Below are 22,805 nucleotides of genomic sequence, written 5' to 3' on the forward strand. Positions count from 1 at the left end.
AGTGCAAAAGGTCGATTTGAGGCTTCCAAAACTTATGCAACAAACATCAGAATTAGATAGCGTCAAAAAATAAAAATTGTTTTTAACATACAAAATAACAAATGTAAAATTCCATTTAATAATGGAGTTTATTTGTTTGTTATCTAATAAAAATGAAAAGTCTGCGAATTGCAACAAAATATTTATATATTTTACATCGACTTAAAGCAGTTGATAAAGAAGAAATATAATTAATTTCGGAATATATGTATAAAATATGAATCTAAAGCTAACAAATTCAAAATTTAAATAAAGACATAAAGAAATTAAATTAAAGCTTAAACTAAGCGATTAGACTAAATCGAAAAAATTTGTCGAGATTGAACTATTCTCATAAAATTTTAATTTTTGATTCTGCAAGAGAAATTTTTGTCACAAAATCATTTCAAAGCAACAACCTTTTTCGATCTCGCTGAAAAGCTAGCGAGAATAGGGTCAGAAAATCCCCTTATTAGTCGTAAATCGTTTTGTGGACTAGGCAGACATACATTCCGAGAGCATCTCAGAATAGGAAAACGCTCCTAAAGCAGTCACAGTGGGAGCAGACCCAAGGTCAACTACAATCGGAAACGTTTCGATGTACCGATACCCATGGGAAAGAATAGACTCAGAATACTGACCGGTCTCCTGACTGGGCACTGAAAACTGAGAAATCACCTACATAAATTAGGTATAGTTAGTAACGGAACATGTCGCATGTCATAATGCACACTGTGCATTGCACAGATTTGACTAGATTTAGACGAAGTATCCGAGGCAACATGTCATTCAGCAGGGCTGGGAATACTTTGAATTACTTTGAAATTTGCTTCAATTCTGCCATAACAACTTTTTGGATCAATTGTACTTTTAGTTTAAATTTTCTAGTTTACATTTAAAATGCTTTAAGCTGACAGTAAATTATTACTGGTACTGGTTTATGCTCCTGCACCAGTAATTATTTATTTATTTATTTCCCTTCCAGTATAATTTTACTTGACATTTTAGTAATAGTCTATTTTGCTGGGCCAACTCCAAATCAATCAAAAGTTGCACGAAACAACAACAAAAATAGGCAATTTTGTATGAAAACTTCAAAGATTAAAAAAAAACTAGTTGAGTCTCCAATCTAATTTTTTTGGCTTAATTCATGATAAATTGCCCTCTATTTGGAGGGTTTTTTTTTATTTTATAGAGTTGGCCAAGCAAAATAGACCTTTACCGACATTTTTTCCAATCATTGTAAATTTACTTGGGATTTTTCTTACCAGCACATTTTTAATTGGGATATATCTATCCACTATTTTTTTCGGGATAAAATACTTCAGCATATTTTTACCTTAGATTTTATACTCCAGCAAATATTTTTTTTAGGATTTTTCGTTAACTACATTTTTTATAATCAAGCATATTTTTACTTGACATTTTTCATCTCCAGCATATTTTTAATTTAATGCTGTAATATTGTAAAAAACTCCATTGATCATCACTTTATCTTGGGAACAATAATGACGAAGAAAGTCCGTCACAAACAAAAATGCGAAACGTTACATCCGACCTTCTATTTGGTCATTTAAAAACTCGTCACCAAGATCAGTATGATATTTGCTGGAGTACAAATTGATGAAAAATCAAAAATAAATATTTGCTGGAGTATAAGATCTTAAGTAAAAATATGCTGAAGCTTTATATCCCGAAAAAAAATTGATAGAATGGTCCCAATTAAAAATGTGCTGGTAGGAAAAATTCCAAGTAAATTTTTAATGGTAGGAAAAAATGTCAAGTAAAATTGTACTGAAAGGGAAATAAATAAATAAATATTTACTGGTGCTGGAACATGGAGCTGGGACTTTCCGATTTTTTTTCGAATCGATTCAATTCGATTTTTTAAGAAGATAAAATCGATTTTAAATAATTTTTTTTTATTTTTAGAGAAAAAGTCTTAAATTGGTTGTTTTCAGTTTTCTTATTATCTTAATTGAAATATTTTAGTTTAAATTCATCATTTACAACAACAACAAAATAAAAGAAAGGAAAATAATAACATAATTATAAATAAAGAAAACACATGAGATCCAAATTAAATGACTACAAAATTAAAGCTAGCTTAATCCGAATGACAAGAATATAGAGAAATCGATGAATAAATCTAGTTCAGCCTATAGAGTTTTATTTCCATACACCCACTAAGCAAATAACCTATAGAGAAGTCATTTCATTCAACGAAAGTGTACCAAGACATTGCGTCCACCGTTGAAAAGTTCTATCGACCTGAAAAAAAGAACCGGTTCTTTTTTCAAGTTCCATAAAAAATTTCACCGGTGAACGCAATGTCTGGGTGCATTTTCATTGTATGTAATGACTTTTCTATCGGTTATTTGCTTAATGATGCAACGAAAATACACCCGTGAACGCTTGTTTTTTTGATGTCCATGGTGAAATTCACCCGTGGACGCAACGTTTGTAGACATTTTCGTTGTATGAAATCCAAACTATATAGGTTACTTGCTTAGTGTAAAAACATATTTTACCCCAACAAAGAATTAAAAATCGATTTAAATTCGGTCCTAGCACTACTGGAACATAAACCAGTACCAGTAATTAATTGCTGTCAGCTTGATTTTTCAGGCATTTTAAATGTCAACTGTAAAATTTCAACTAAAAGCAAAATTGATCCAAAAAGTTGTTAAGGCAGAATTGAAGCAATTTCAAAGTAATTTACTGCAGACTGGAATATTCAACTAAGTTTATTAAATAATTATTTTTTGCTGGAAAAACTCCAGTACTTAATTATTTATTTATTTATTAGTTAACAGGTGCTGATTAAAAAATGTAATCAGTATTCCCAGCCCTGTCATTCAGGTAAGGGACATAGTAGACATCGGCCAAATCAAGATACTCGTATTCGTTCAGAAGATAGGGTTGATGGAACAGATTAAATTAATTTAATAATCAAATTGACAAGAAAATAATGATAAATTAATAAATGTATAAATTTTAATATTTAGCAATATTAATGTGTTTTTAAAAAATATAATTTTTCATTTGATTACTTTTAATTTTGTGGCTTCGGTTTTGACATTCACCTGGAAACTAGTTGTTTGCAATCAATATAAAACAAATTTTCTTTTTATTTAAATGTAGAATTTAATCCTGAGGAGCTGCGCACAGCTCTACTACCAACTCTGGAAAAACTGTATCGTCAAGAGCCGGAGTCCGTCCCATTTCGTTATCCAGTCGATCCTCAAGCTCTGGGAATACCCGACTATTTTGAGATTGTTAAGAAGCCGATGGATCTCGGGACAATACGAAATAACATACTTACTGGCAAATATAGTGATCCATGGGAATATGTGGATGATGTGTGGCTAATGTTTGATAATGCCTGGCTGTATAACCGTAAAACATCGCGCGTATATCGCTATTGTACTAAGGTAAAATTTTTTTTTCATGTTTCCGGAAATTCTATATCTATACACATATCTTAAAACAATACAAATAAGAAATTAATACAAGATAATGATAAATAATACAAATGCAGCAAATTGTATTTCTACCTTTGCACATCGTCTGATCGAGTGCCTTACAAATATACTAAATTTAAAATATGTATCTCTTTTAAAACAGCTTTCGGAGGTCTTTGAGGCTGAAATAGATCCCGTTATGCAGGCGCTGGGATACTGCTGTGGTCGAAAATACACTTTTAATCCACAGGTGCTATGCTGTTATGGCAAACAACTGTGCACAATACCGCGCGATGCAAAGTATTATAGCTACCAAAACAGGTAAGTTTTATTTTCAATCGGTCCAATTTAACTAAATATACTTGCATTTCTGACATTAAGTTGATTTGATCGGAAATTATACTGAAATGTCAGTTGTGGATACTATTGGTTAAATGCCTAATTGGATATTCCTAATTACTATAGAAATGCATCTTCTCTACGAGTCATTAATTGATTACTCAAATATTATTTTAAAGCAAGGTTATCAAAACGTTAGAACTAGTTAGAGAAATCTTTTGATAGGAGTGTCTGAGATAAGCTTAGTACACAATGAATCGGAACTGCTTACCAGCAAAAAGTGTTCAATAATTTGCTGATGGCTATTGCTTTGTATGGTATATGGGTATTTTCACAGCGACGTTACAGCTGGACGTAAAAAAAAACACCAAACAAAAAAATTGTTTTTTAAGTTTGTCAATACGTTGCGGAACGTAGCATGACGTCTAAGCCAAATTTCAAGCAACGAATCGTAAAAATTTTTTTCGTTTAGTTTTTCAATACCCGGTTATCTCGCTACGGGGGTAAATTGGCGTTAAAGGTCATGGTCGATATTTCTCTGGAAATGTCCATTTAATTTATGTTCAAAGCTTTTGTTAATTTCAGCTTGCATTCTAGCAATTTTGACCTCGTCGTTGAAAAACTCCAGACGGTTGAAGTTCATTTCAAGGCCAGTAAAAACTTCCAACAGTTTGATGTTTCTGAAAAAGGTGTCCGAAACTTCCAAACCCCTCAGCCAAAATTTATGTTTCATATAACAAAAAAAAAAAATGGAAGCTAAAAAACTTTATTTACCTGTAAAATGTTACCTGAGTATTTCAGATAAAAAGTTTAAAGGTACGCCTTAAAGCCCTCTAAAAAACCTTTCAAATGATATATAGGACATATCTGTAGTTTCTAAGGTTTGAAAACTGTTTAATTTTAGCGGGACTTAGCGTTTTCCCGCTAAACTAGCGGTTTTTTCAAAAAGTCGTAGAACAAACATTTCTAGATTTTTAAAATGGAATAGATCACCATCACTACATCTAAGCTTTTTTAGCGCTTTGATACAAACAGACAAACAAACAAACTGACTTTTCATTTCATTTTGAGAAGTCCACTAAAAATTTCAAATTTAATTTTTTTTTGAACCAGTTATCGGATTTGGGTGATTGAGGTATTAATCGACGCGTATTTCTATTTAAAATTTTTAAAAAATAAAATATTTTACCAAAAGGCCCCAACAGCCCCATTAGCTGCAATCATTGAAATTTTTCCCCTCCCACTTACTCGCCCGTATCTCATGACCCAAGTTTTAGTATGCCATTTTGTAAGTTAGGACTAAACCTTTCGATCAGTATATAACTCGATCTCATCGGACAATCATAGCAAATTTTCCAAATCAGCAGTATATATTGCTAGTCGCCTTCCGCACCCTTCGTGCCTGTTTCGTCACTAGCGCAAACTGCCGTCTGCAGTGATTAGTATGACGATTGTTGTTGTTTCTGGAGATATCTTCATCAAACTCGCAGACTGTGAAATTTATTTAGTCTTTTACTTCTTGCACTAAGTTGGTTCAAATCTTATGTCAAGTGCATTTAAATACAAAAATTTCAAATAAATAAATAATAAATATGATTAAATTCAAGATGCAATTTGTTTTTATGTATTAATATGTATGTGTGGATTATAGAAACAATTGTATCTAACTTACATAATATAAAAATGACACAAGCACACTTAATGAGTACATTAAAAAAAAAAATCTTTTTGTTTTTAAAAATTCATTAGTTGTGTTATCGCTTAGTGCAAGACATCGGTTAGGTTCGTGAATTGGGTTCGAACTTTGGTTCAATTTAATACAAAAAAATATTTGTATTGTTAAAAATTGTTCTCTACATTTTGAAATAATTAAATTTTTTTTTTAAAGAAATAAACTTTTGATGATAATTTAAATTTATTTGAAGATTTAAATATGACTTATTTTAATGCGACGTCTCAAATAATTGCGTAATATTAGAAAACTATAAAATTCATGTAAATATTTTGTTTTTCGAACCGAACCTTTTATTTTAGAAAGCGGTTCGGTTTAGGTTCGGGCTCGCAAAGTAAATAGTTTCAAGGGTTCGGTTCATGATCCGATTCGGGCTGCTTAAAAACCGCTTCTACGAGGTTCGGTTCCGAACTGGTTTTCAGCCTTGAAAGGTTCTAATGCAAAAGTCTTTTGTTTTCTTAATTTATTATTATATATTTTTGTTTCTTTTTCATTATCATGTTTCATTGATTTATTTTACTCGTCTTTAAACAAACAACAAAACTTGTTGTCTTTAACATAAAAAAAAAAAAATAATTTTTATTTTACCTGATAAAATTAAACACATGTAAATTACTCTACAAAAAATCGTAAAAATTTCTGTATAATACTTTTGTACATATTTTTATTTTTTTTATTTTGCACATACATGTATAATACGTTTGTCCTTGTTTTTACTGCTTTTAAATATTATATATATAATGTGTGTTGTTTATCGTTAATTGTCTAATTGTCATCGTTCATCGCCTTCAACTTGTAATTTTTCACATGGAAATCACTACAGTCTGAAGGAATACGGTGTTGCATCAAATAGATACACGTTCTGCCAGAAGTGCTTTAATGACATACAGGGAGATACTGTGACTCTAGGAGATGACCCGCTGCAGTCCCAAACGTAAGTTAAGTTAATAATAATTACAAATATTAAAAATATTATATAAATACATTTATATATTTGCATAAATTTTATCAGCCAAATCAAAAAGGACCAATTCAAGGAAATGAAAAACGATCATTTGGAGCTGGAGCCCTTTGTTGATTGCCAAGAGTGCGGTCGTAAGCAGCATCAGATATGTGTGCTTTGGTTAGATTCCATCTGGCCGGGTGGCTTTGTGTGTGATAATTGCCTAAAGAAGAAAAACTCGAAGCGAAAGGAAAACAAATTTAATGCCAAGCGATTACCCACAACAAAACTAGGCGTGTATATTGAGACGCGAGTAAACAACTTTCTGAAGAAGAAGGAAGCTGGCGCTGGTGAAGTACATATACGTGTGGTATCCTCATCGGACAAATGCGTCGAGGTTAAACCGGGTATGCGACGTCGCTTTGTTGAGGGCGGCGAAATGATGCAAGAGTTCCCTTATCGGGCAAAGGCTTTATTTGCCTTCGAGGAGGTAGATGGTATTGATGTCTGTTTTTTTGGCATGCACGTGCAAGAATATGGATCTGAGTGCCCAGCTCCCAATACGCGTCGTGTCTATATTGCATATCTGGATTCTGTGCACTTTTTTCGACCACGACAATATCGCACGGCTGTCTATCATGAGATATTGCTGGGATACATGGACTATGTAAAACAGCTTGGCTACACTATGGCGCATATATGGGCGTGCCCGCCTTCTGAAGGCGATGACTATATATTTCACTGTCATCCGACTGATCAGAAAATACCCAAGCCTAAGCGTTTGCAAGAATGGTATAAGAAAATGCTCGACAAGGGAATGATTGAGCGTATAATTCAAGACTATAAAGACATACTCAAGCAGGCCATGGAGGATAAACTGGGTTCGGCCGCTGAATTGCCCTATTTTGAAGGTGATTTCTGGCCCAATGTGCTGGAGGAGAGCATTAAAGAACTTGACCAAGAGGAGGAGGAAAAACGAAAACAGGCAGAGGCTGCTGAAGCGGCTGCTGCTGCCAATGTACGTGTTTTTTCCATTTAATTGTTTATTATTATTATATTGTCTAAATTTTGACAATACTCAATACTATATTTCAACTGTATTTGCAGCTATTTTCCATTGAGGACAATGAAGTTAGTGGCGATGGTAAAAAGAAGGGTCAGAAAAAGGCCAAGAAATCAAATAAATCGAAAGCAGCACAACGCAAAAACAGCAAAAAGTCTAACGAGCATCAGTCTGGCAATGATTTATCTGCTAAAATATATGCCACAATGGAGAAACACAAAGAAGTTTTTTTTGTTATACGCTTACATTCAGCCCAGTCGGCAGCAAGTCTGGCGGTAAGTGTTTGACTTTTTAATTTGTTTTCTTAACTTCAGGCTAATATAATAACTTTTACCATTCTTACTCAGCCCATTCAAGATCCCGATCCGTTGTTAACCTGCGATCTGATGGACGGACGCGATGCCTTCCTGACATTGGCTCGTGACAAACACTATGAATTCTCATCGTTGCGGCGTGCACAGTTCTCCACGCTATCAATGTTGTACGAGCTACACAATCAGGGTCAGGACAAGTTCGTGTACACTTGCAATAACTGCAAAACAGCTGTTGAGACACGTTATCACTGCACCGTTTGTGATGTAAGATCCACTGCCATAATTTTCGTAAAAACATTATTTGTTTTTTTTTTTTGAGTTTTCAAATTTAACTTTCAACTTTCATATATATTATTTTCTCTTTTTTTGAAACATAGGACTTTGATCTATGCACAGTGTGCAAGGAAAAGGTTGGACATCCGCATAAAATGGAAAAGTTGGGCTTCGATCTGGACGACGGCTCGGCGCCAGCCGATCTCAAGCAAGCAAACCCACAGGAAGCCAGAAAACAGTCCATCCAACGGTGCATTCAATCTTTGGTACATGCGTGCCAGTGCCGTGATGCCAATTGCCGTTTGCCCTCGTGTCAGAAAATGAAGCGGGTTGTTCAACACACAAAGAATTGCAAGCGAAAGACAAACGGCGGCTGTCCCATATGTAAGCAGCTGATAGCCCTATGTTGTTACCACGCCAAACACTGTCAGGAGCAAAAGTGTCCGGTACCCTTCTGTCCCAACATTAAGCACAAGCTGAAGCAGCAACAACTACAGCAAAAGTGAGTAACAGAAAGCAAGATAACTATTATTTATTTTGTCATTCGTTAAATTTTATGCTTTTCTAAGGGAGCCAGTGGAGAAATCCATAAGTGTTATTATCCAGCAATCTGTAGAAGAATGAACTCTGGTTTATTTTGACATTCGGCACATTGCGCAAAAATGTCGACATTCCTTATACCCAAAAATAGCTTTTTAGTGCAGTGCCGAACGCTTAAATTTTTTTTTAAAGAATACTTTAAATTAAATATGGATTCGTTTGCCACAAAATTTGAAATTTTGGGGCTTGGAAAGACTCGTCACTAGACTTTTACCTCGTATTTTTTTTTTCATGATATCAGAAGTTTTTAAGTTTCATATGCTTCAGACTCTGTTATTCTGCTTGAAGGTTATCAATATGCATATTTAAAATTAAAAAAAAAAAAAATAATAACAATGAAAATTAAATTAAAAACTGTTGCAGGAGGACTCTAACAATTTAATTCATTTTAACTAATAAATGTCGACATTGAAACAAGCAAACTTTCTGGGAGCACTGGTTATTTCTGCAACGCAAAAGCTATTGTCTCATAGAGATATTAAAAAAAATTGATATTGATTTTTAACATGCAATATATTAGGGCGGGTCAATTTATATGGAAGAGATAAACGGTGGTAATCGTACCTCAAAATCGGAAAATTCGATGAATTCGATTAATATTTCACCAAGAAACTATGTGTCTAAAATGAATTCTTAAATCCCGCTGAAAAGCATAAAGATTTCAGTATGAGGTTCATTGTAGAAAATCACACAAATTTGTGTATCGTGTGCTATGAACCTTATTTACCACAAAAAAGACCTCTACACGAGGTAAAAGTCTAGTGACGAAAGCAATTTCTAGCCCCAAAATTTCTGATATACAATTTTGTGACAAACAAAATTCAGTTTAATATAAAATTTTGAAATACTATAAATTAATAAAAAAAAAAAAAAAAAAATTAAAATTGCATTGTGCACTGTGCGCAAAAAGGGTCAGCTTCTTTGTACATAAAAATTACTTTTTGCGAATGCCAATTTTCTATTTTATTTAAAAAATTTTTTTTTTATATAAAATTTTCATATTAATCTGAATTTGGTTCGTCACAAACTTGGATATCAGAAATTTTGGGGCTAGCAATTGCTTTCGTCACTAGACTTTTACCTCGTGTAGAGGTCTTTTTTGTGGTAAATCAGGTTCATAGCACACGATACACAAATTTGTGTGAGGTGTAGAGGTTTTTTTTTTGTGGGATATCAGAAATTTTTGCAATTGCTTTTGCTTTTGGCATTGTAACTTTATCATTAATGCAGGCAGATAGTAAAATATATAATTTAAGTTGTTGAATTTCTTTCATATTTGCTACAGGCGAGCATACTCTACTGTCAGAGACCCCGTACTTACTATGAAAAAAAAAAAGTTTTTCATACTAAGACTTGAATTTCGCCCGATCGGTCCTATGACAGCTGTATGATATATTGGGCTGATTTGAACCAACTTCGGTCAGGATTAAATGCATATTCTATTAGTTTGGTTACAATATCTCGTAAAACAAAAAAGTTTTTCATACTAAGACTTAATATTGGACCGATCGGTCCTATGACAGCTGTATGATACACTGGGCCGATTTGAACCAACTTATTTCTCATAAAACAAAAAAGTTGTTCACAGTAGAACTTGATTTTCGACCGATTGGTCCTATGACAGCTATATGATATAGTGGTCCGATAAAAACTAACCTCGGTCAGGATTTTTAAAACTAACCTAAATGCATATTCTATCAATTTGGTTAAAATATCTTATAAAACAAAACAAAAAAACAAAACAAATTTTCATGCTAAAATCTAATTTTGACCCGAATGTTCCTATGACAGCTATATGATATAGTGGTCCGATTTGAACCAACTTTGGTTAGGATATATAAAACCAAGCTAACTGCATATTGTATCAGTTTGGTTGAGATATCTCATAAAACCAAAAAGTTTTTGGTACCAAAACGTGATTTTCGACCGATAGTAAAATGTATATATTTAGTTAACAGGTAATATCTTCTAAACCCCTCAGCCAAAATTTATGTATCACATACCAAAAAACGCATATACCAAATTTTACGTACTTCAACATAGTTAAATTTAATAAAAATCGTTAGAGCCGTTTAGAAAAAAAGTTTTAAGGTACGTCTAAAAGCCTTCAAACACACCTTTCCAATGATATATTGAACATATATGTAGCTTCTATGGTTTGGAAACTGTTGAGTCTGTTCAATAAACTAGCACTTTTTTCAAAATATCGTAGAGCAAACATGTATAGACTTTCGAAAAAAATAAATCCCCATCATTACATCGAAACTTTTTTAGCGCTTTGATACAAACAGACAAACAAACAAACTGACTTTTCATCTCATTTTGAGAAGTCCACTAAAGATTTTAAATATGATTATCTTTGGGTGGATTTGGGTGATCGAGGTATCAATCGACGCGTATTTTTGATAAGAATTTAAAAAATAAAAAATTGTACTAAAAGGCCCCAACGGCCCCATTAGCTGCAATCGTTAAATTTTTCCACTCCCACTTACACCCCCTCATCTCATAATCCAGGTGAGTTAGCAAAAGTTTGAGAACGCCATTTTGTAAGTTAGGACTAACTCGGACAGTCGTAGCAAATTTTCCAAATTAGCTGTATATATTGCTAGTCGCCTTTCGCACCCTTCGTGCCTGTTTCGTCACTAGCGCGAACTGCTGTCCGCAGTGATATGTATAAACATATGTTAAACTTAGGCTATTGAAAGCTGAATACGGATAGTTAGTTACTAAATAATTATCGCTGCATCCTTTTTTCAGATTGCAACAGCAACAGTTGCTGCGTCGTCGCGTCGCTTTAATGTCCAGAACAGCCGCGCCGGCTGTTCTTCCCGGACCAGCTGTTAGTGGTTCTGTGGTAGCAGCTGGTGGAGTTGGTGTTGGTGTGCCTGTAGTGGGCATGCCCGGTGTGGCGGTTAGTCAACAGGTGATATCCGGTCAGTCAACAATTTTGCCAGCCGGTGCTGGTGGAATGAGTCCATCAACGGCGACTGTACCGTCGCCGGTTTCTGTTGCTGGCATGGGCGGAATGGCTTCACCACATCCACATCAGCCGGGCATTGGCATGAAGCCAAGTAGTGGCCACTCACCGTCTCCGAACGTTCTGCAGGTCGTTAAACAGGTGCAAGAGGAGGCCGCTCGTCAACAAGTGCCACATAGTTTTGGCAAAGGTGTGCCAATGGCTCCGCCTGTAATGCAAAGGCCCATGGGCGTGGGCATACCTAATCAGGGCTCAATGGGTGGCATGGTTGGTAATGTGGGCGTCAATCAGCTAGCTGGTAATGTGGGCGTTGGACCAGGGGCTGGACCGCTGTCCGGTGGAGGTAACTGCAATAATGTCCTGAACACTAACAACTTGTTGCCGATGGAACAGTGGGGCAGCGGTGGTGGTGTTGGAGGCGCCGCACAACAACGCTATGCAAACAACGCTTCGAACCAACAAGGAATGCGTCAATCTAACCAGCTAATGCAACAGAACCTACAGCAACAGCAGCAACAACAGATGATGAGCATGGCACCCAATCAGATGGGTAGTGGTGTAGGCGTAGGAGTTGGCGTTAGCGCTGCTGGTCAGATTCCCGTTATAAGCACTGGCATTTCTATGGGTGTGAGTGGTACACCTCATGGTATAGGCATGGGAGGGCCTATGGCCGCTACAGCCGCTGGTAGCAGTGTACGTCCACCGGGTGCTCAAGGTGTAGGTGGCGGTGCTTCCAATGCTGGCAACGCAGGACCCAACATGGTGAATGGACCACCACTTAACACACAGACGCTAGCGCAGATAATGCAAAAGATTAAAAATAATCCAACAAACGAGAGCAACCAGCATATACTTAGCATTCTAAAGCAGAATCCGCAAATAATGGCGGCCATCATCAAACAACGTCAGCAGAGTCAAATTAATGCTGCTGCCGGTGGAACTGGTGGGGGATCACTTCAAGCTGGCAACGGTCCACAAACAACGCAACATCAGCAACAACAGCAGCAGCAACAACAACAGCAGCAACAACAACAACAACAGGTGATGCAACAGCAACAAATGCAGCACATGATAAACCAACAGCAGCAAGGACCTGTACCGGGGCCACCACAAATGGGACCTGGCCAACAGCAACAAGTTAGCCTAATGCAGGTAGCACAGCAGCAGCAACAGGGACCACCGCATCAACGCATGGCCAATATGCAGAATGCGGCTATGATGCTTCCCAATCTGCCACCTGGTGTCACTGCTCAAGGAAGTATGGTAAGTTCGATTAACATTCAATTAAAATTATATTTCGCATGCATGAGTTTTTTTTAATTAAATAGAGCGTTTTTTTGTAAATAAATAGAACAAGAGGCTTAGATTGTCGATGTGGGAGCCACAACATATATAAAGGACGATATTTTTTTCAACATATCAACAACCAATGTTATGTTGTCTTCCAAGGCAGCAATAGTTGCTGGCTTATCCGTATAGACGAGACTCATATCCCCCCTAGGCAGCCAACTTTCAGGTCTAAGACGTGAGAGGAATTGCTCACCAAATGCGCCTTCCAATATGTCAATGGATTCGCGTGCTGTGGGCCAAGTTGCTATTGTACTGTTGAAGTCACATGTCGACAAAACCCACCTCCCTTATTATTCTTACAAAACATGTCATTCGGCATTTTGCGCAAAAAGGTCTTGATTATTAGCACCAGATTTTTCGATTAAGGGTCATACCGTCCAAGATTTGATGGTAGCATAATCAAAAAATTACTTAATTTATTAAAAGTAGATATTTCAGTTCGATTTTTTGGTTCGGCGGCAATCCTTTTTTTGTAGCAGCTCAGCGAAGTCAGCTGATTTTATAATACGTGCTTGTGAAGTTTGGCGCCCAATGTAAACTTTGGTGCAAATACATAGCCGCACCCAGTTTTTTCAGTTTACGCATAGAAAGAGTTGAGCTAGAAAAATTTTGAGAAAGAGCATTAAAAATAAGGGAAAAGAGATAATAAACATCATCACTCTCCATGGAAACTTTTACAAATGAAATAATATGCTAAAAAATGTTAACTAATTTATTTATTTTTATTAAGATTAATGTTGAATAAAACCTTTCTTAGCAATAAATAATTAGCAGATCCTATTCGCCGCACAATTTACCAGACCTTTTAAATCGCTTAGGGACAGATCTTCCACTGACTTACTGCCAATTTCAGGGCCTTAGGATTATCTTACTTGGTGTTTTTAGCGTAAATCATTTAGATCATCAACGCCCACAAGTTATTCACTGGATTTCAGTCCAGAAATCATACGGACCACTCCAAAAATCGAATTCAAGCCAAGAACACGTCTCACAGCTAACGTGCGTTTATGAGATGCTCTGCTCAAATATGAATCTTTTGCGACTTTGATCGCGATGCAAATGCAATACGTTCATTTTCAATTTGTCAACTCACTTCCTGGAGTTCATTTGGGTGCTTGGAAAAACCAGCAGCTAAAATTCAGACTCGTCGAACTCACACACAAACTGGCTCAAATTTTTTTTTTTAAAAGAGCACCTCGTTCATGCACGTTAGCTGTGTAACATGTTCTTGGCTTAAATTTTATTTTTGGAGTGGTCTGTATGATTTCTGGACAGAAAACCAATGAATAACTTGTGGGCGTTGCTGACCTAAAGGATTTATGCCAAAAACACCAAGAAGGATAATCCTATGACGCTGAAATTGGCAGTAAGTAAGTCAGGGGAAGATCTGTCCCTAAGCGATATAAAAAGTCTGGTAGACTGTGTGGCGGTAAAAGTTTCCATGATGCTCATTATCTCTTTTCCCTTATTTTTAATGCTCTTTCAAACGGTAATCTCCACTCTTTCTATGCGTTAACTGAAAGAACTGGGTGCGGCTATGTATTTGCACCAAAGTTCATGGGGACCTTAAAATTCTAATAAACAAGCAAAACTTATAAAATTAAATAAGTTTGATGGGGTAAAATATTTTTGGGGGGTTTAAAATGTATATCTAATGCCATAAGTAAATATATATGTGTTGTGTTGCTGTTGTCCACTGATATTTTGACTATACTTTTTATGAAAAATCGAACGAAAGTAGTGTTCCGTGGACTATTACTTTTGTGCTGCACGGTCGTGCGAGCAACTTAAGATGACAATTTATTTGTTTAAGTCCATAGTCTATAATGTAATTATCCCTTTTTGCTCCTTTTCGAATAAATTACATTAAAAAATTTAATTTTGGTTGTACAAAATCAGGTGCGGGAAGTTAAGGCGTGGCCCAATTGACAAATTTTTTTTTTTTACCAAAATCTTGTTTAATATTGCTAAAAATGCCTATTTTAGCCACTTTTTCCTCCTTTTCATACAAAAGCTTTCTGAGATCATCCCATACACAAAATTATAAAAAATGAAAAATTATTTTTGTAGTCACCATTAGAATTGTTTTTGCATCAAAACATTTTTTGTTTAAGCCCGAGAAAAAAAGTTTTAAAATTTGACTAAATTCTACGTCGACATAAATTCAAAATTTTCAATGGGTACTTAATGGGTTAAGGAAAAACTTGTATCATTAAAACAGGATTTAAATGACCTTTTCATTGATGCTTAAACTTCATAAAGTAAGTTCAAATTATAAGTAGATTTAACTTTACGTTTTGTCAAAATAAATATGCCGACCACTGTATAATGTTTAATCAAGTATAAAATTCAACTATCTTGTTAACATGTAATTATTGTTTTTTAAAATAAATTTGATTTTTATGTTTAATTTGAATAATAATCACATTAAATAGATCTATATGATATAGTGGTTCGATTTGAACCAACTGTGGTCAGGATATATAAAACCAAGTTAAATGCATATTGTATCAGTTTGGTTGAGATATCTCATAAAACCAAAAAGTTGTTCGTACTAAAACGTGATTTTCGACCGATAGAAATATGTATTTATTCACTTAACAGGTAATACCTTCCAAACCACTCAACCAAAATTAATGTTTCATATACCAAAAAACGCTAAATTGTACGTATTACAACATATTAAAATTTAACAGAAATCGTTAGAGCCGTTTTGTCAGAAATAGCCAAAATGTAAGCTAAAAAACTTTACTTCACCTGTAAAATTTTACCTGAGTACTTTAGAAATAAAGTCTAAAGGTACACATAAGAGCCCTCAATCACACCTTTTCAATGATATATAGAACATATCGGTAGCTTTTATGGTTTGGAATCTGTTGAGGATTTAGCGTTTTCCCGCTAAACTAGCGGTTTTTTCAAAAAGTCGTAGAACAAACATTTCTAGATTTCCGAAAAGGAATAAATCCCCATCATTACATTTTAGCTTCTTTAGCGCTTTGATGCAAACAGACAAACAGACAAACAAACTGACTTTTCATTTCATTTTGAGAAGTCCACTAAATTTTTCAAATTTATTTATCTTTTGAACCAGTTATCGGATTTGGGTGATTGAGGTATCAATCGACGCGTATTTTTAAGTAGAATTTTAAAAAAATAAAAAATTTTACCAAAAAGCTTCAACAGCCCCATAAGCTGCAATTATCAAAATTTTTCCCCTCCCACTTACACCCCCGTATCTCATGACCCAGGTTGGTTAGAAAAAGTTTTAGTACGCCATTTTGTAAGTTAGAACTAAACCTGTCGATCGGTATATAACTCGATCTGATCGGACAGTCGTAGCAAATTTTCCAACTTAGCTGTATATATAGTTAGTCGCCTTTCGCACCCTTCGTGCTGCTTTCGTCACTAACGCGAACTGCCGTCCGCAGTGATCATATCGAGCAATATTTGCATAAATAAAGTAAGCGCCAAAAAGCAAATTTTACAGGAGAGTTTTTTTTTTTTGAGTTATCATGTGTCGTGTTTCGTATGCCGTCTGTCGCTTACGTTATAATTGACAGGCCAATATCTCCGTAAATATATAAAATTAAAATTTAATATTTTTGGTTCAGATGCGGTTGGTAATTATGAACTAGTAATGTAAGTCCAAACTTGAGATCGATTTTTATATCGAAATAGAAAATCGCCAAAAATAAGTATCGAGTTATCGATATATCGGAAAATAGTAGATCCAGTTGTAAACATCGAGTTTTTTAAAAAAAAAAATTTTAATTTGAAAACGGAATTGTAATCACAAAATACACGCGTACTTTTATTAGAAATCTTATTTTTCTTGCATCGTTTTCATGTTTTGTTCAAACTTTGGCAATTTGGTAGGTTATTTATTACGGTCGTTCAACAAAAATTGAACGACCAAACTCAATTCTACAAATTAACTACGTTGAACAATCCCCAGAGTGTTGTCGATTTTTCATGGAAATCGATTTAACCAACTCGATAGATCGTCAATAAAATCATCGAGTTGTAGTACTCTATAATCGCTTAAGCGAAAATTGAGTTGTCGATATTTCGCTATATTTTTACATCACTATTATGAACACAAATGCATCAAAAACAAATTTTGGAAAAATGGCGCTAACGTTATTTATGCAAATAGATCTCGAACAGGAAAATTTTACAATGGCCAGAGCAAACTACCTTCCTCGATCCGATTGAAAATCTTTGGTCAAACGTGAAACGACGGCTTAAACAGTATAAATCAACTCCATCCGACATGGTCGACCTGTGAAGTCGGGTACAAGCGGTATGGAATCGAATTCTAAAAGAGATAATTGAGAATATGGTAGAGAGTGTGCCAAACTGTATAAATAATGTTATATCAAATATTTTTCTATGAACAAAAAATTTAAAATATTTTATTAGGTTGGGAAAATAGTTATCCATTTTGTATGCCCTATTTTCAAAGTTATTTTATAACGATTTAACTCAAATATGTCCCGTTTTGTTAGATGACTTGTTGCCATTTTAAGAATAGTTTTAGAATTCCACTCTTAAAGAAGCTTTGACCTTTGCTGTTAAAAATCTGGACCAATATAGTTTCACAGTCCTCAATTTCTAATAGTGACTGCAAAAATATTTTTTTTTTAAAAATCTCTTTGCTTATATTTTTTATGATTTCTTGAATGAGATATTCTCAAAAAAAATTTGTATGAAAAAGAGGTAAAAGTGGCTAAAATAGTAATTTTCAGTCATTTTAAGCAATTTAAAAAAAATATAAACAAAGAGATTTTTCAAAAATTCATCTTGTTGTAACTATTAGAATTGTTTGAAGAAACTTTTTGCATCAAAACACTTTTTTTTTAAATCCGAGAAAAAAAAGTTTCTAAATTTGACTACATTCTACGTCGACATAAGCTCAACATTTTCAATGGGTACTTAATGGGTTAAGGAAAATTTTGTATCATTAAAAGAGGATTTAAATGTTCATAAAGTTAGTTCAAATTATGAGTAGATTTAATTTAAGTTTTGTCAAAATTAATATGCCGACCAGTGTAGTGGATGCATTAAGCTTCCTCCCTAAGCTCCCTAAGTTTGGTGCTTGTCATTATAGATGTGTATGGTTTAGCGTTGTCCTGATGGAACGCTATACCTTTTCTGTTGGCCAATTCTGGTCGCTTCCGGTCAATTGCGGTCTAATTGTTGACAATTGTTTATTAAATGGATCAATTTCATTCATTTTATGTAAGAATTCGCAGATGGAAATTTCGACCATTTTACGTTTTTTGGGCAGTTCGTGAGGTACCCTTACTTCGAGCTCCTTTTCAAATCCAGCTTCTTGTAAATGGCTTAAAACTGTTTTGTGGTCAAGGTTAAACTCTTAGGCGATGCTATGACTACTGACATGCTGGTCTGCTTCAGGTGTCTCCACGATCTTATTGCAATTATCTACCGGTCGAGGGCCATCTTCAACGTCGTAATTTTCAGAATGGAACCATCGAAACCAAATTTGCGCATTTTTAGCCGAGACAGTATCGGGACGATAAACATCGTTATAAATATCAGTCGCCTTGCTTGCATTTTCGCCTTTATTTTCTTTGGTGGTCTCCATGTTTAACAAAATATATCTCTCGCTAGAATCGACCTATTAAAATACGGAATACAGTTTGGATAATCCCACCTTTCCAAAAAGCCCAAGCCCAAATTAGTGTGACCAATAAAAATTTCATAAAAAGTGCTAGAAGAAAATACATGTGAGTTGTTTTGTTAGTATTTTGAGATGTCTCTCTCTAGCCACTCAAGCAAAATCACATTTTGGTTTCCGATTCTCTGTTTTACCACCCTTGCAGTGTGAATTGAGACGTTGTTTTTTCCAAAATATTCTACTAACAGTCTGATTGTAACTCTCACCAGGTCATGATGAGAAAAAAAAACACTTATTCTATCAGGCCTGTTCCGGTTTTCACTTTCGGCAAGATTTATCGCAAGTAAAAATCTTTAATAATCTTTCATATCGGCGAAAAGTTTAACAGAGAAGCCATAAACTATTGTTGAGTTTTGTTTTGAGCGAAAAAAATATAAATCATTTATAATCATTATTTTTGAGTTTTTTTTGGATCAAATATAATGATTATTTGTGAAGCAAATCGTAAAAATCAATTTATAATAATTAAATTTTAAATTATAAAATAAAACTTGTAATGATTACGGTCCCTGTTAAATACAAACTTGTTCAATAAAATCATTCTATTTTATCTACATTATGTAAGTGAAGAAAATTATGATTTTTTGTTATAATGAAAATTTTATTTACTTTAAAATTCCGAGAAATATCTAACAAAATTGAAACTTGTCCATACCTCTGTATTTACTAATAGTAATTGTATATCATTGTGTATAACTTTTTACACAGATATATCTTATTGCAATGCTTTGACATGCAAAAGTAGTGATCTACCTGCGCTAACATTATTCTTAAAATACCAGGGTATCAACCTGAAACGAATATCGGTTTCAGTTACGATTTCGGTTATGTTTGCATTTTGGTTTTCGGTTATATGTTACTCAAAATCTTTGAATATCGCTCTCTTAACGGTTACAGGTTTTATATATAATTCCGTTTTAAAAAACCGGTATAATTTCGCTTCACAAAAAAAAAAAAAAAAAACCAATTCTATATACATAACCTTCGTCCTAACTCACTTATTCACTGACAGACTCACTGATCATTGCACAGCCCAAACCATAAGACCTAGGCGGATGAAAGTATCACACAACTTAGCTGATACAATTTTATTGTGCAACAAATTGCAAGGCGGTCAAATTCAGGGTCTCTGATAGTTAAAGGGTCGGTTTTTCAATGTCTATTTAAGGGGTTTGATAACTATAGCAGAGATATTGTAATCTAAAATGTATAGAATTTAATGTCAAACTTTATTATATCTATTTAATACAATTTAAGGAGACATTAGGTGCGTTCACCAGGCAACATGCTCTCGGATCAAGTATCACAAAAATTTTATACTTGTGATACTTCCTGGTGAACGCTTTGATACATATTTCTGGCAACAGCTGATAAACGAGTTATCGATAATATAAGTAATGAACAGCGCAGTTAGGAAATTAAATTAAAACGATCTGATAAATTAATATTGATTGTATGTTATTGAAAAACTGCTGCTGCGGTTGCACATTGATAGCAAAGAAAACTTTCGATAAACATTTCATGTATTGCTGACCGGAGCAGAAAAGTAGCACAAGTAGCAGAATTTTTTTATGATACATGCTCAGGTATCATGATACACAAAATTTGGTATCATGATACGGTATCAGTCCCGTTCACCAGAAGTATCAGAGGTATCACAAAAATGATCAGGGAGCAAACGTACCTGGTGAAGGCATCCATTGAAAAACCGGCTCCTACAGTTTTAGCTTTCTCAGGCTAGGGTGAAGTCATCGCTTCCAAATTTAGAAATACCTAATTTAAAGGGTCTTAGTTTATGGTTAAAGTCTTAATTGCTTAAATTGGTTTTATTGAAATTGCAGATGAATTGGTCAATAATTTCGATTGTGAAAGGCCATTTTTTATAAGTACCAGTACACAGCTCGTTCAAAATTTTCTTCAACCTTTTTGGTAGGGTTAAATTGGAAAATATTTTTTACATTTTAAAACCGGTATGATTAATTTCAATTCATTCGTTATGCGATGAAAACAAGTAATAGAATTGGCTGAAAATTAAACAAATGTGTTAGAGAAAATGAGCCAAAAAAGTTAACATTCATCTTTGGTCTTCAAAATAAATTTTCTGTATATTTTGTATGGAACATACGATAATTTTCTGCTTATTCGAAAAAAAGACTCACATACGATAAAATTAAATTAAATTTCCGCTATAATATTTTACCATGCGATGAGATTGGAGTTTTTAAACAAAATTGCATCAAAAAGTGGATTTTGGACAAAATCTAACATACGATACTTTCGCAAAAAGAAGTCGATATGATGTTTACTGTATTTAACATGCTGGCCACATTTGGTTAAAATCGGTTTACTATATCATATAGCTGTCATAGGAACAATCGGGTTCAAATTAACTTTTCGTTTGAAGAACTATTTTGTTTTTTTGAGCTATCTCAACCAAACTCATAAAATATGTCTTATTTACAATTTGTTACACTCTGACAAAATTTTCTTAAAATGTGATGACTATATATATTGCTGTCATAGGAAAAATCGGGTCTAAATTAACCTTTAGTATGAAAAACTTTTTTGTTTTTTGAGCTATCTCAACAAAATTCACATAATATGTCTTTTTATGCCTTTTCCCGCCAAATTTGGCTTTTATTCGACCAAATCTAGCTTTAATCCTTCGCCAACTATGGCGATTTTCCCAAAGTCCATTTACAACAGCGGTCAGCGGAAATATAATATTTTTGTTATTTTACAAAAAATGTTTTTTACAATCATGTTCAACCTGTTCTAATTTCCGAAAGTATTTGTGAAAATAAATGGGTAATTTAGTAGAGCTGCCCTTGTATGTGCAGAAACGAGTAAATCTTTCGATACATATTTTGAACAACATTTTGAGTGCTTTCACTATAGCGTAATACAAAATACAATTCTACACTTTTTAAAGGCTAATTTGGACAAAATTGGGTTTAATTAAATGGAAACAAAATATATCAGTTTTGTAATCAAACATTGTATCGGAGCTGACAACTCTGTAAAAAAAATTTCTGAACCCTAAAATTAGGCAACATTATTGTTTGCCATACGAAGCTTAAAAATCAGTGCTAATACTTTCAGATAATTTTAAAATTTTTCTGATACTAGGGGGAATGGTTTTTAAATTGTAACCATTGTAAATTCTATCTCTAAATTTTGATCAAATAGTATGAAACCTGATAATAATTGTTTGCTAAAAAACGGTAGTAGGCTGATTTGTATAATAAGGTATCAAGTCAATGGCCAGGTACTAATTTCTGATCCATCACGAGTAAAGAAGTGGTAACTGATTTAAAAAACCTGCCAATGTTGAAATAACGACCCATGCCTGTTCCGGTTTTCATTTATATTTTACGAAATTCATTCCGATAATTTGACCCAAATTTCCCTGAAATTTTTTAGCCCGATTTAGTGCTGCATATTTTTCGGCAGAGCAGTGATGGAAAATTTTCAGAGCAAATGAGCTTATTGTTGAAATTACATTGTTGCAATTTAAAATCCATTCCCTCCAGTATATGAAACATTTAAAAATGATTTTGAAGCATTAGCACTGGTTTTTAAGCTTTGTGTGGCAAACAATAATGTTGACTAATTTTAGGGTATAGAATTTTTTTGTTACATAGTTGTCAGCTCCGATACAATGTTTGATTACAAAACTAATATGTTTTGGTTCCATTTAATTAATCCCAATTTTGTCCAAATAAGCCTTTTAAAAAGTGTCAATTGCTTCATTTTGTATTACGCTATTGTGAAAGCACTTAAATTGTTGTTCAAAATATGTACCGAAAAATGTACTCGTTTCTGCACATATAAGGCAGCCCTACTGAATTACCCATATGTTTTCACAAATTCTTTCGGAAATTAGAACAGGATAAGCAAATCTGACAAATGTATTAGGTTAGAATTGAGGTGTGATTACTTTTAGTTAATTTAAAAATGAAATAAAAATTGTATAATTTATCCGATGATGCAAAATTGTACCGAATATACTCAAGTATTTTATTAACATT

General features: G+C 34.1%; 1 protein-coding gene across 3 annotated transcripts in view; it reads left to right on the forward strand.

Annotated features, from left to right (window-relative positions):
* LOC117793824 (histone acetyltransferase p300) overlaps positions 1-22,805 on the forward strand; it is a 36,641-nt gene that overhangs the window by 8,267 nt on the left and 5,569 nt on the right. For 2 of the 3 annotated variants that reach the window (XM_034634248.1, XM_034634246.1), the window contains 8 exons: positions 3,163-3,452; positions 3,646-3,803; positions 6,377-6,487; positions 6,566-7,514; positions 7,604-7,834; positions 7,907-8,137; positions 8,251-8,648; positions 11,504-12,986. In XM_034634248.1, the coding sequence (XP_034490139.1) occupies positions 3,163-3,452; positions 3,646-3,803; positions 6,377-6,487; positions 6,566-7,514; positions 7,604-7,834; positions 7,907-8,137; positions 8,251-8,648; positions 11,504-12,986 (3,851 nt within the window). The remainder of the gene's footprint in view (positions 1-3,162; positions 3,453-3,645; positions 3,804-6,376; positions 6,488-6,565; positions 7,515-7,603; positions 7,835-7,906; positions 8,138-8,250; positions 8,649-11,503; positions 12,987-22,805) is intronic. The other variant, XM_034634247.1, reaches the window with a different exon arrangement.

Source organism: Drosophila innubila, chromosome X, assembly GCF_004354385.1.
Source record: "Drosophila innubila isolate TH190305 chromosome X, UK_Dinn_1.0, whole genome shotgun sequence".
In the NCBI taxonomy this organism is placed as follows: domain Eukaryota; kingdom Metazoa; phylum Arthropoda; class Insecta; order Diptera; family Drosophilidae; genus Drosophila; species Drosophila innubila.